Source organism: Cebus imitator, unplaced genomic scaffold (assembly GCF_001604975.1).
Source record: "Cebus imitator isolate Cc_AM_T3 unplaced genomic scaffold, Cebus_imitator-1.0 Scaffold93, whole genome shotgun sequence".
Classification (NCBI taxonomy): Eukaryota; Metazoa; Chordata; class Mammalia; order Primates; family Cebidae; genus Cebus; species Cebus imitator.
In genome coordinates this window covers 6,776,371-6,787,368 of record NW_016107408.1, presented here as the reverse complement: position 1 = coordinate 6,787,368, position 10,998 = coordinate 6,776,371, and the positions used below count along the sequence as shown (strand labels likewise).

The 10,998-nt window shown below is 53.0% G+C and overlaps 1 protein-coding gene across 1 annotated transcript in view; it reads left to right on the top strand.

The window, feature by feature from the left end:
- ST6GALNAC1 (ST6 N-acetylgalactosaminide alpha-2,6-sialyltransferase 1) overlaps positions 1 to 10,518 on the top strand; it is a 17,081-nt gene extending 6,563 nt beyond the window's left edge. The window contains exons 2-9 of the mRNA XM_017535854.2: positions 6,275 to 6,947; positions 8,115 to 8,283; positions 8,452 to 8,623; positions 8,989 to 9,127; positions 9,379 to 9,482; positions 9,672 to 9,761; positions 9,848 to 9,947; positions 10,237 to 10,518. Coding sequence (XP_017391343.1) covers positions 6,275 to 6,947; positions 8,115 to 8,283; positions 8,452 to 8,623; positions 8,989 to 9,127; positions 9,379 to 9,482; positions 9,672 to 9,761; positions 9,848 to 9,947; positions 10,237 to 10,440 — 1,651 coding nt within the window. The 3' untranslated portion in view covers positions 10,441 to 10,518. The remainder of the gene's footprint in view (positions 1 to 6,274; positions 6,948 to 8,114; positions 8,284 to 8,451; positions 8,624 to 8,988; positions 9,128 to 9,378; positions 9,483 to 9,671; positions 9,762 to 9,847; positions 9,948 to 10,236) is intronic.
- The last annotated feature ends 480 nt before the right edge of the window (positions 10,519 to 10,998 follow it).

Here is a 10,998-nt window from a genome sequence, read left to right as displayed (position 1 = left end):
GCTGGTCTCAAACTCCTGACCTTGTGATCTGCCCACCTTGGCCTCCCAAGGTGCTGGGATTACAGGCGTGAGCCACCGCGCCTGGCTGTTTATTTATTTTCCAAGACAGGGTCTTTGCTTTGTCACAAAGGCTGGAGTGCAGTGGCTCAATCTTGGCTCACTGCAACCTCTACCTCCCATGTTCAAGCAATTCTCCTGCCTCAGCCTCCAGAGTAGCTGGGACTACAGATGTGTGCCACCACGTCCGGCTAATTTTTGTATTTTTAGTGGAGATAGGGTTTCACCATGTTGGTCAGGCTGGTCTTGAACTCCTGGCCTCAAGTGATCCGCCCCCCTCAGCCTCCCAAAGTGCCCGGCCGGCAAGTCGTATTTGTCTGTGTTTCCTCAGGGCTTTTAACAGGCAGGCCCTGGACCCAGTGGAGGTGCTTTATAAATGCTTGTTGATGAAAGAATGAATTTGTCACTTTAAAAAACATGCCAAAGAAAAAAAATAAATAAGAAATAAAAAAATGAAACAAACAAAAAACATGCCAAAATGTTTAAACTTTATTCATGGCTATCAAAAACTTTAGAATAAGGGAGTTAACTTGATTAAATTCATGATTTATGCAGAGTATTCTGTCAGTAGATTACAGGATGAATGATATGGGGAACGTGGTTTTCGAGGGGATGGTGTAGAAGCCATTGCAATGGTGTAGGATAGCGTTAATGAGATCGTGGCAAGGACAGTGTGAATCGGAAGAAAGGACTGAGAAGTCAGATCAGCTGGACTTGGCAACAAATAGGATGGTGGGCGGAGTGTAGCAGAAGAACTTCCAGACAGTTTTACGAGGCCGGCGCAGTGGCTCACCCCTGTAATCCCAGCACTTTGGGAGGCCGAGGTGAGCGGATCACGAGGTCAGGAGATCAAGACCATCCTGGCCAACCTGGTGAAAACTGGTCTCTACTAAAAATACAAAAATTAGCTGGGCATGGTGGCAAGCACCTGTAGTCCCAGCTACTTGGGAGGCTGAGGCAGGAGAATTGCTTGAACCCAGGAGGTGGAGGTTGCGGTGAACTGAGATCTTGCCACCATACTCCAGCCTGGTGACAGATTGAGGACTCTGTCTCAAAAAAAAAAAAAAAAAAAGTAAAGTCTTTTCCCCTCATAACTTCTCCAGATTGATCTGTTTCACTACACCCTGAACATGGAACCAAATCTTAACTGTTGGGGGTACAAGATGGAGAGGGAGACAATTAAATAACATTTCAAAATAGTATATAATTACATTCTAAAGCATGGCAGGAGCAGAAAGGGGTCTGGCTGTCTATGCCCTGAGGTGCTAACAGTAGATTCTTTGAAGGGACTGGGATAATGGGAGGTTGCTATCCTTTCATGTTTGAAGGCATTTTCTGCTTTTTCTTAATCTTAATAAGCACACATTACTTTTCTTTTCTTTCTTTTTTTTTTTTTTTTTGAGATGGAGTCTGGCTCTGTCGCCCAAGCTGGAGTGCAGTGGCGTGATCTCGGCTCACTGCAACCTCCGTCTCCCAGGTTCAAGTGATTCTTCTGCCTCAGCCTCCCGAGTAGCTGGGACTACAGGCACGCATCACCACGCCCAGCTAATTTTTGTATTTTTAGTGGAGACAGGTTTGACCATATTGGCCAGGCTGGTTTTGAACTCCCGACCTCATGATCCACTTGCCTCAGCCTCCCAAAGTGTTGGGGTTACAGGCGTGAACCACTGCGCCCGGCCACATTGCTTTCATAAAAAGAAAAATAATTCATAAAAGTTCATTTCTGAAGACTCAGGGGAAAAAAGACCCAGGTTAGGTAACCCCTCCATACCAAAGTATCCCCCAAGCAAAACTGTCCTCCTAGGGTGTCACCACTGCCTCTCATACATGTAACTCACGTCATCATACCGATGACACTTTAAGGCAGCTACTTATGTGTGTTTCTCTTATAGACTGTGAGCTTCTTAAAACCACTGATGGGCCGGGCGCGGTGGCTCAAGCCTGTAATCCCAGCACTTTGGGAGGCCGAGGCAGGTGGATCACGAGGTCAAGAGATCGAGACCATCCTGGTCAGCATGGTGAAACCCCGTCTCTATTAAAAATACAAAACATTAGCTGGGCATGGTGGCGCGTGCCTGTAGTCCCAGCGACTCAGGAGGCTGAGGCAGGAGAATTGCCTGAACCCAGGAGGCGGAGGTTGCGGTGAGCCGAGATCGCACCATTGCACTCCAGCCTGGGTAACAAGAGCGAAACTCCGTCTCAAAAAAAAAAAAAAAAAAAAACCACTGATGATCGCTTTTTTATCTTTAATCCCTACCAGATACCTCTGAATGCCTGACATGTCACGGCTTCTTAATGAATATTGCAGAATAAACATTGCATTGTGTTTTGAAATTCTCATGGAACTTTCCATAAGGTGTCTCATTCACTCGGTTTGTTGTTGTTTTGAGACGGAATCTCCCTTTACTGCCCAGACTGTAGTGTCATGGCACGATCTCTTCTCACTGGCAACCTCCACCTCCCAGGCTCAAGCAATTTTCCTGCCTCAGTCTCCTGAGTAGCTGGGATTACAGGCGTTTACCACCACACCTGGAAGGGAAGTTTCCATCGGCTTCTTGAGGTTGGGGGTTGGGAAGTGGAGGTCGGGGTGATTTCACCGAGAAGCTTTGCTAGGTAACAAGAGCTGTTTGTTAAACCGAGTGCGCAGCTTGGATTTTGCTGAATGGCCTACGCCAGCTTGGAGCTTCACTGAGTAGTCGGACCACGGGGAGCATGAGCCTCATACCTACCCGCACAGCACTCAGACCTTCTCCTAAGCAAATGTGGAATGAATTGATCAAGAATATGTTCACTAACTCAGGTTTTCCACTCTGCGTTGTGGCATCCTTTCAAAATGGATACTTTGGGGATGTCTTCCCAGTCCATGAACCAGTAACCCCCTCTTCCTCTTGAAACTGTCCTCTTCCCTGGGGCACAGAGTGGGCCCCAGGATGTCACATAGTATGTGACCCAGACCCCTGGAAAAGCATGGAGTTAGGACCCAAGTGGGCTTTCACTCTTCTCCTGCAAGAGTGAAAAATTGGGAGCAAAGAGAGTCCACGGTCTCCAGCACAGGTGTTATGGGGTGGCCATATTCCAGCAGCCTGTGGGCTGGAGAGCAGAGGAGACCTGTCTGCAGAGAGGGAAAGACAGAGAGGAAGACGCCGGGTGCGGTGGCTTATGCCTATAATTCCAGCACTTTGGGAGGCTGAGGCAGGTGGATCACAAGGTCAGGAATTCAAGTCCAGCCTGGCCAATATGGTGAAACTCCGTCTCTACTAAAAATACAAAAGTTAGCTGGGTGTGGTGGCCGGTGTCTGTAATCCAAGCTAGTCAGGAGGCTGAGGCAGGAGAATAGGTTGAACCCCGGCGGGGGGCGGAAGCTGCAGTGAGCTGAGATCATGCCACGGCACTCCAGCCTGGGCGACAGAGCGAGACTCCATCTCAAAACAAAACAAAACAAAACAAAAAAGGTGTATGTTTCAAGGAGGAAGGATGGATCCCTGGGAGGTAAGGAGGAAGAACTGTCAGCTGTCAGCCCTTTCCTAATACCCTGGGGAAAGGTAGTTTTTGTTCAGTTTCAAGGTCAGAATAGAGAGTGCCCCCGCTGGAAACCCCGAGCAAATGTGTTTCTTTGAGGCTGAGAAAGGCTGGGAATACCAGCCAGGGTCAGCTGCAACTCAGGCTCGGAGGCCTAATGGAAGAATGGCTAGCAGAGGTAATCTGCCTACTTCCCATACAGCCTTGGGCCAGCCCTGCCTTCCTCCAGTGATCACAGACCTTTGCTTCCTGTCTTGAATAACAACAATTGTGTATTACATAGGTCCAAGGCCTGTGCCTTATTCAAGTTGTATTCCTGGGGCACACTGCACAGAATAGACATTTAGTTAACATTTGTTGGATGCCCGCCACCACACTCAGCTAATTTTTGTATTTTTAGTAGAGACTGGGTTTCACCATGTTGGCCAGGCTGGTCTCGAACTCCTGACTTCAGGTGATCCACCTGCCTTGGTCTCCCAAAGTGTTGGGATGACAGGCGTGAGTCACTGTGCCCATCCAGAAAATAGATTCAAACAAAAGCAAAATCGGATCTGAGATTCGTACATAGGACATATGGGAGAATATCTTATCCAACCAATTTTTGTAGAGACAGGGTTTTGCCATGTTGCCCAGGCTGGTCTTGAACTGCTGGGCTCATTCATTACAGGCATGAATGAATTTATCTTTTATTAATACTACTGCTAGAAAAAGCATTATAGGATGGAAATCAGATTGGGCCCCTGCCCATGGCCACTCCCTTCCTTCTGCCGCCACCCGCCACCACCACCATTCCTACTGGAAATTCTTCAATAGCTCCTCTTGAACAGGTGGACAAATGATAACCTCTAAACTCCACAATCTGACCTGTGACGCAGATCATAATCCAGCCTTGCCCACCCTTTGGGAACACCTCCTGTCCCACACTCAGGGTTTTGTAATTGATCAACGGTCTCAAGGCACCATGCATTTCATGTTTCCAGGGCTGAAACCTCCACCTCCCCAACCCCCTGCAACTCCTAATCCTCTTGGAGGGGAAGCTCCTCTAGGAAACCTTCCTCACTTCCAGCGTAGGCTGTCAGAGCCCTTCCTTCCTGCTCCCAACGGGCTCACGCATTCTCCAGGCAGCGGGACTCCTTTTTCTGACTGCCTCTCACTAGAGTTGTTCTTGCTTATGGCTGGAAAACGTGGCTTTCACTTGCGACCTCTGGCCTCTCACATGAGATGTGGCACATAGAGTGGCCTCTCAACAAATATTTGTTGAGTCATGTATTTTTTTCCTAGCCATGCCAACTAGCGAGAGTTAGGTGGGTCTTGTTGTTGCTGCTGTGTTTGAGACAGGGTCTCGATCTCCGGCCCAGGCTGGAGTACAGTGGCTCCATCTCAATTCACTGCGCCCTCCCACTCCTGGGCTCAAGCGATCTTCTGCCTCAGCTTCCTGAGTAGCTGGGACTTTTGTACCGATGGGGCTTTTGCCGTGTTGTCCAGGCTGGTCTCGAACTCCTGAGCCCAGGGTATCCGCCCGACTCAGCCTCCCAAAGTGCTGGGATCACAGATGTGAGCCATTGTGCCTGGCCAAGAGTAAATTTTTTTTTTTTTGAGATGGAGTTTCGCTCTTGTTACCCAGGCTGGAGTGCAATGGCGCGATCTTGGCTCACCGCAACCTCTGCCTCCTGGGTTCAAGCGATTCTCCTGCCTCGGCCTCCTGAGTAGCTGGAACTACAGGCATGTGCCACCATGCCCAGCTAATTTTTGTATTTTTAGTAGAGATGGGGTTTCTCCATATTGACCAGGATGGTCTCTATCTCTTGACCTCGTGATCCACCCACCTCGGCCTCCCAAAGTGCTGGGATTACAGTCATGAGCCACCGCGCCCGGCCAAGATTCAACCTGTTTGAATCCAGGCTGGCAGCTGTCATCCTGACATCAGTGTGCTTGTCCCACTTCCTTGTGAATGAGGTAACTTTGGTTACCTATGCTTCCAGCAATAGCAACAAAAAGGGCAGCTGAACCACGCAGATATCAGGTGACAGGACCAGGGTTACACAAGCTCATTCTTGGAAGCCACAACCTCAAATGGCTGTACCCTGGGGGCCCAGGAGCAAGCACAGGGACTGGGGTGCAGTGCTGGGAAACATTTCAGCTCCAGTCTCTTTAGCACACTTTTCCAGCTCCTCAGGCTTCTGGCTATTGTCAGGGTGGCTTGCTGGTCAGAGGTAAGTTTGCAGACCGACTGGTAAAGGACATGATGTGAATTTTGGTAGTGGTGGTGACACCCCTTCCCTCCCTCTCCTATGGGGACTCGTTGGAAGTCTGCCTGGGGGGACGATAATAAATACTACTGGGCCAGGCGCGGTGGCTCACACCTATAATCTCAACACTTTGGGAAGCCAAGGTAGGCGGATCACTTAAGGCCAGGAATTCAAGACCAGCCTGGCCAACATGGTGAAACCCCATCTCTACTGAAAATACAAAAATTAGCCAAGTGTGGTGGCAGGTGCCTGTAATTCTAGCTACTCAGGAGACTGAGGCAGGGGAATCGCTTGAAGCCAGGAGGAGGAGGTTGCAGTGAGCCGAGACTGTGCCTCTGCACTCCAGCCTGGGTGACAGAGCAAGACTCTGTCTCAAAACAAAAAACTGCTTTTGCTTCTGACCTGTTTCCACAATCTTCAGCCTTCATCAAAGTTATCTCTGTCCCTAGGTATCGAGGCACAGAGAACATTAAAGTGAGGTCTCCCCAGTCCCTGCAAAAGCCTAAGCCCCAGGCACCCACGAGAGCAAGGAGGGTGACCGTCTCTGCAGAGCACGGTGCCCTCGGCACACACACCCAGCCCAGGGCCCACAGTGTCGGAGAGGGAAGAACGGAGGCCGACCAGGCACCGCTGGAAGAGCAGGGCAGGGCAACCGGCGAAGCGCAGTGGGCAGCATGGAAGAGCCCAAAAAAAGAGAAAATCATGGTGAACACACAGTCACCCACAGGGCAAGACACACGGACAGCAGCACAATTATGGAAGAGCCAGGAAGCAAAGATGGCCCGAGGAGATGGGGGCCAGGCTGGGAAGCTGACAGCCACCAAGACAGCATCGGTGAAGCACCAGGGCAAAGCAGCGACCACCGCAAAGGCACTCATTCCCAAAAGCTGGCACAGAATGCCGGCCCCCACAGGGGCAGTGCCTATGAGGACAAGACAGAAAGGAGTGACCGCAGCAGTCATCCCACCCAAGGAGAAGAAAGCTCAGGCCACCTCACCCCCTGCCCCTTTCCAGAGCCCCACGACGCAGAGAATCCTAAGGCTGAAAGCCGCCAACTTCAAGTCTGAGCCTCGGTGGGATTTTGAGGAAAAATACAGCTTTGAAACAGGGGGCCTCCAGACGGTGAGTTTTTGCCACCACCCCTTCCCTCTGGCTCCCAGCTCTGAAGCCCCTCCAGAGACACAGCCCAGCCCACCCTCTCCTCACCTCCTGGGCTCTGCTTCTAGACTTTGTCTTGTCCTTCCCCAAGCTCATCTTGAAGCACAGCTCAGCCCCACATGACTCTGCCCAACCCATCCTTCCAATGATGGCCACGAAGGGGGACGAGGAGCAGGCAGGCCCTGGACCCCTGGTGTGAACAGCATAAGAGGGGTGGGTGAGAAGGGGCCTGCCCTGGAGCCCCTGAGGCCTGGAGGCCATCCATCTGGGGCGAGAGGGTGTGATCTACTCCCAGCTTGGCCCCTGAATCTCCATCCTCTGGTGGGGGCTGCAGGGGAGGAACTCACAGACAACACCCCAACTTCACTCCCAGCTCTGTCCTCCAGGAACGCCTCGTCTTCCCTGCAAAGTCAGTTCCACAGCCTCCACTCTCTTCCAACCCTAAAGAAACAGGCTGGCTTAACAACACCCACCCACGTGGTCCTTCTCATCTGCCCTTGCACAGAGGGGCAGTATCCAAAATGTGTATGTTGCCGGGTATAGCGGCACACGCCTGTAGTCCCAGCTACTCAGGAGGCTGAGGCAGGAGGATCACTTGAGGTTAAAATGAGCTATGATGGCACCACGGCACTCCAGCCTGGGCAGAAGGAAGAAAGGAAAGACAGAAGAAAGGAAGGAAAGACAGAAAGAAGGAAGGAAGGAAGAAAGGAAGGAAGGAAGGAAGGAAGGAAGGAACGAAGGAAGGCAGGCAGGGAGGGAGGGAGGGAGGAAGGAATGCAGGCAGGCAGGCAGGAAGGGAGGGAGGGAAATGCACATTTATACACATATGACTGCAACCACAGCAGTGACAGCTCACTGGACACATGCCACATTCCCAGGATGTGGTTCCTCTACACTTACGAAGGGACATTTGCCTTGCCAGCCGAGAACACCCATTTCCCAGAACCCTCAGGACCTCAAGGAGCCCAGACAATGTGGAGGGGAGGGTGAGCAGACCCTGAGAGTAGGATGGAACAGGTCTCGGAGCCGCGGCTTCCACACTGCGAGGCCCAGCCCTTGTTCCCACGGCGCAGCCCCTGCCAATGGCCTTTCTGGGCCTCGCCCTTCCTGACCTCGTCCTCCTGCGTACAGACCTGCCCTGACTCCGTGAAGGTCAAAGCCTCCAGGTCGCCATGGCTCCAGAAACTCTTTCTGCCCAACCTCACTCTCTTCCTGGACTCCAGACACTTCAACCAGAGCGAGTGGGACCGCCTGGAACACTTCGCGCCACCCTTTGGCTTCATGGAGCTCAACTACTCCCGTGAGTCCCTACCCCGGCGGAGGTGTGGGTGCGCAGTAGGCCAGGGCAGAGGGAGAGGGCAGCTGGCTTCTGGTCTGCCTCTCCCTGGTGTTTGCCAGACCTGGGAGGAATAGCGGGTCGGACTCCCGTCCATTCCAGGGCTCTGAACGGAGCCCCGCCTTGTTCCAGTGGTGCAGAGGGTGGTGACCCGCTTCCCTCCAGTGCCCCAGCAGCAGCTGCTCCTGGCCAGCCTCCCTCCTGGGAACGACCGGTGCATCACCTGTGCCGTGGTGGGCAATGGGGGCATCCTGAACAACTCCCGCATGGGCCAGGAGATAGACAGCCATGACTACGTGTTCCGGTAAGCTGTCCTGCCCAAGCTCCCCAGCGCCTTCCGGCCCCTCTCCTGCCCCTCTCCTTCCCCCTCCTGCCCCCTCCTGCCCCCTCCTGACCCTTTCTTGACCCTCTCCTGCCCCTCTCCTGCCCCCTCCTGCCCCTCTCCTGCCCCCTCCTGCCCCTCTCCTCCCTGCATCCTGCAGACATGGACTCTTCCAAGACACCCATAGCATATTCCACGCCTGCATCTGGAAGGTGGAATTCCTGGGCTCTCCAGAGAACTGCAGCACATAACTGCTGCCTCCCCATTGCTCCTTCCTTTCCCCACCCACCTACACACATCTCCTTCCTCTGCTCACCTATCCAGTCTGATTTTATCTTTCTGTACAGACTGAGCGGAGCTCTCATTAAAGGCTATGAGCAGGATGTGGGTACTCGGACATCCTTCTACGGCTTCACGGCCTTCTCCTTGACCCTGTCGATTCTTACATTGGGCAATCGGGGCTTCAAGAATGTGCCTCTGGGGAAGGTGAGCAAAGAGGGAGGGGCCTGGCCACGCCCAGACTCTGGATGGGGGAGCACACAGGTGAGGAGGGAGAGGAGGCTTGCGTCCGGCCAGAGTCTGCAGTTGGTACAGGCTCCCCTTCCATCAGGCAGGCATGGGGAGGACAGTCAGACCAGCCAGAGGAGAGCAAGTGGGCAGATGAAGTCAGAGAGGGGCCGCCCAGCGTGGGTCCTGAAGGCGGTGCTGTGGGACCACTCCCTGTCCTTGGTCCTCAGGATGTCCGCTACTTGCACTTCCTGGAAGGCACCCGGGACTATGAGTGGCTGGAAGCACTGCTCATGAATCAGACGCTGATGTCAAATAACCTTTTCTGGTTCAGGTACCCACTGCCCTCCTGCCATCCTGTTATCCCAGGCTGAGCCATGTCGTGAGTGGCTGTAAAGGGTTGGACAGGTGGGGACAGCCTGAACTATCACCTGGAGATGGGACACCAGTCATGCTCGTGAGCCTGACTTGGCCCACACCAGGCCAGGTAAGGGAACTCTCAATGACCCCTTGGTCACCGCAGGCACAGACCCCAGGAAGCTTTTCGGGAAGCCTTGCAAATGGACAGATACCTGTTGCTGCACCCAGACTTCCTCCGATACATGAAGAACAGGTCAGAGCAGAAAGCACGTGACACACAGCCCAGGTCCCTGTTATCCTGGTAGTCTCCTGACAGCTGGGGGTTTGGGCATTTCACAGGTTTCTGAGGTCTAAGACCCTGGACGGTGCCCACTGGAGGATATACCGCCCCACCACTGGGGCCCTCCTGCTGCTCACGGCCCTGCAGCTCTGTGACCAGGTAAGGCTCCACCGCAGCTGCAGAAATACCTGGAGAAACCGCTCTGAGCTATTCCTGGGCCTGCGCAGGATAGGACAATGGATGGGCTGGGTGCACCCCTCTGGTCGGAGGGAGGGTGGGCATGAGTATGGGTGCATGCTGTGGTGTGTGGGTATCCAAGGACCTGCACCCAGACCCACTGGGGTGGAACCAGGAAAAAGAACCCCCACCCTCCACACAGAATGAGCCATGAGAAGAAGCCTGGGTAGCAGCAGCTACAGGCCCTCTGTCTCCTCCAACCTTGCTGTAGGTGAGTGCCTACGGCTTCATCACCGAGGGCCACGAGCGCTTTTCTGATCACTACTATGATAAGTCATGGAAACGACTGATCTTTTACATAAACCATGACTTCAAGCTGGAGAAAGAAGTCTGGAAGCGGCTACACGATGAAGGGATAATCCGGCTGTACCAGCGTCCCGGTCCCAGCCCCAGAACTCCCAGCGCAAAGAACTGACGGGGGGCTGGGCTGCAGTGTTCTCCTCACCCGCCAGTGGGAATTTTGAGACTCTGACCGTTTCCCAGGGCTTGGGCCACACTCCAGGCCCTTCAGGCGTTTGGGGGGAACACGTGAATCCAGGACAAGACTCTCCCAAGATGGCAAATGGGTGATTGAGATTTTGAAGTTCTTCAGTACCTTGCTGTAGGTCCTGGAGGAGATTCCTGAGCCCAGGGTTTTTTTGTTCTTGTTTTTGTTTGGAGACGAAGTCTCACTCTGTGACCCAGGCTGGAGCGCAGTGGTGAGATCTCGGCTCACTGCAACCTCCACCTCCCCAGCTCAAGCAATTCTCCTGCCTCAGCCTCCTGAGTAGCTGGGATTACAGGCGTGTGCCACCATGCCCGGCTAATTTTTTTATTTTTAGCAGAGACAGGGTTTTAACATGTTGGTCAGGCTGGTCTTGAACTCCTGACCTCATGATCTGCCCGCCTTGGCCTCCCAAAAGTGCTGGGATTACAGGCGTGAGCCATTGCAGCTGGTGAGACCAGGGATTTTTAACTAAATGGGGTGATGAGT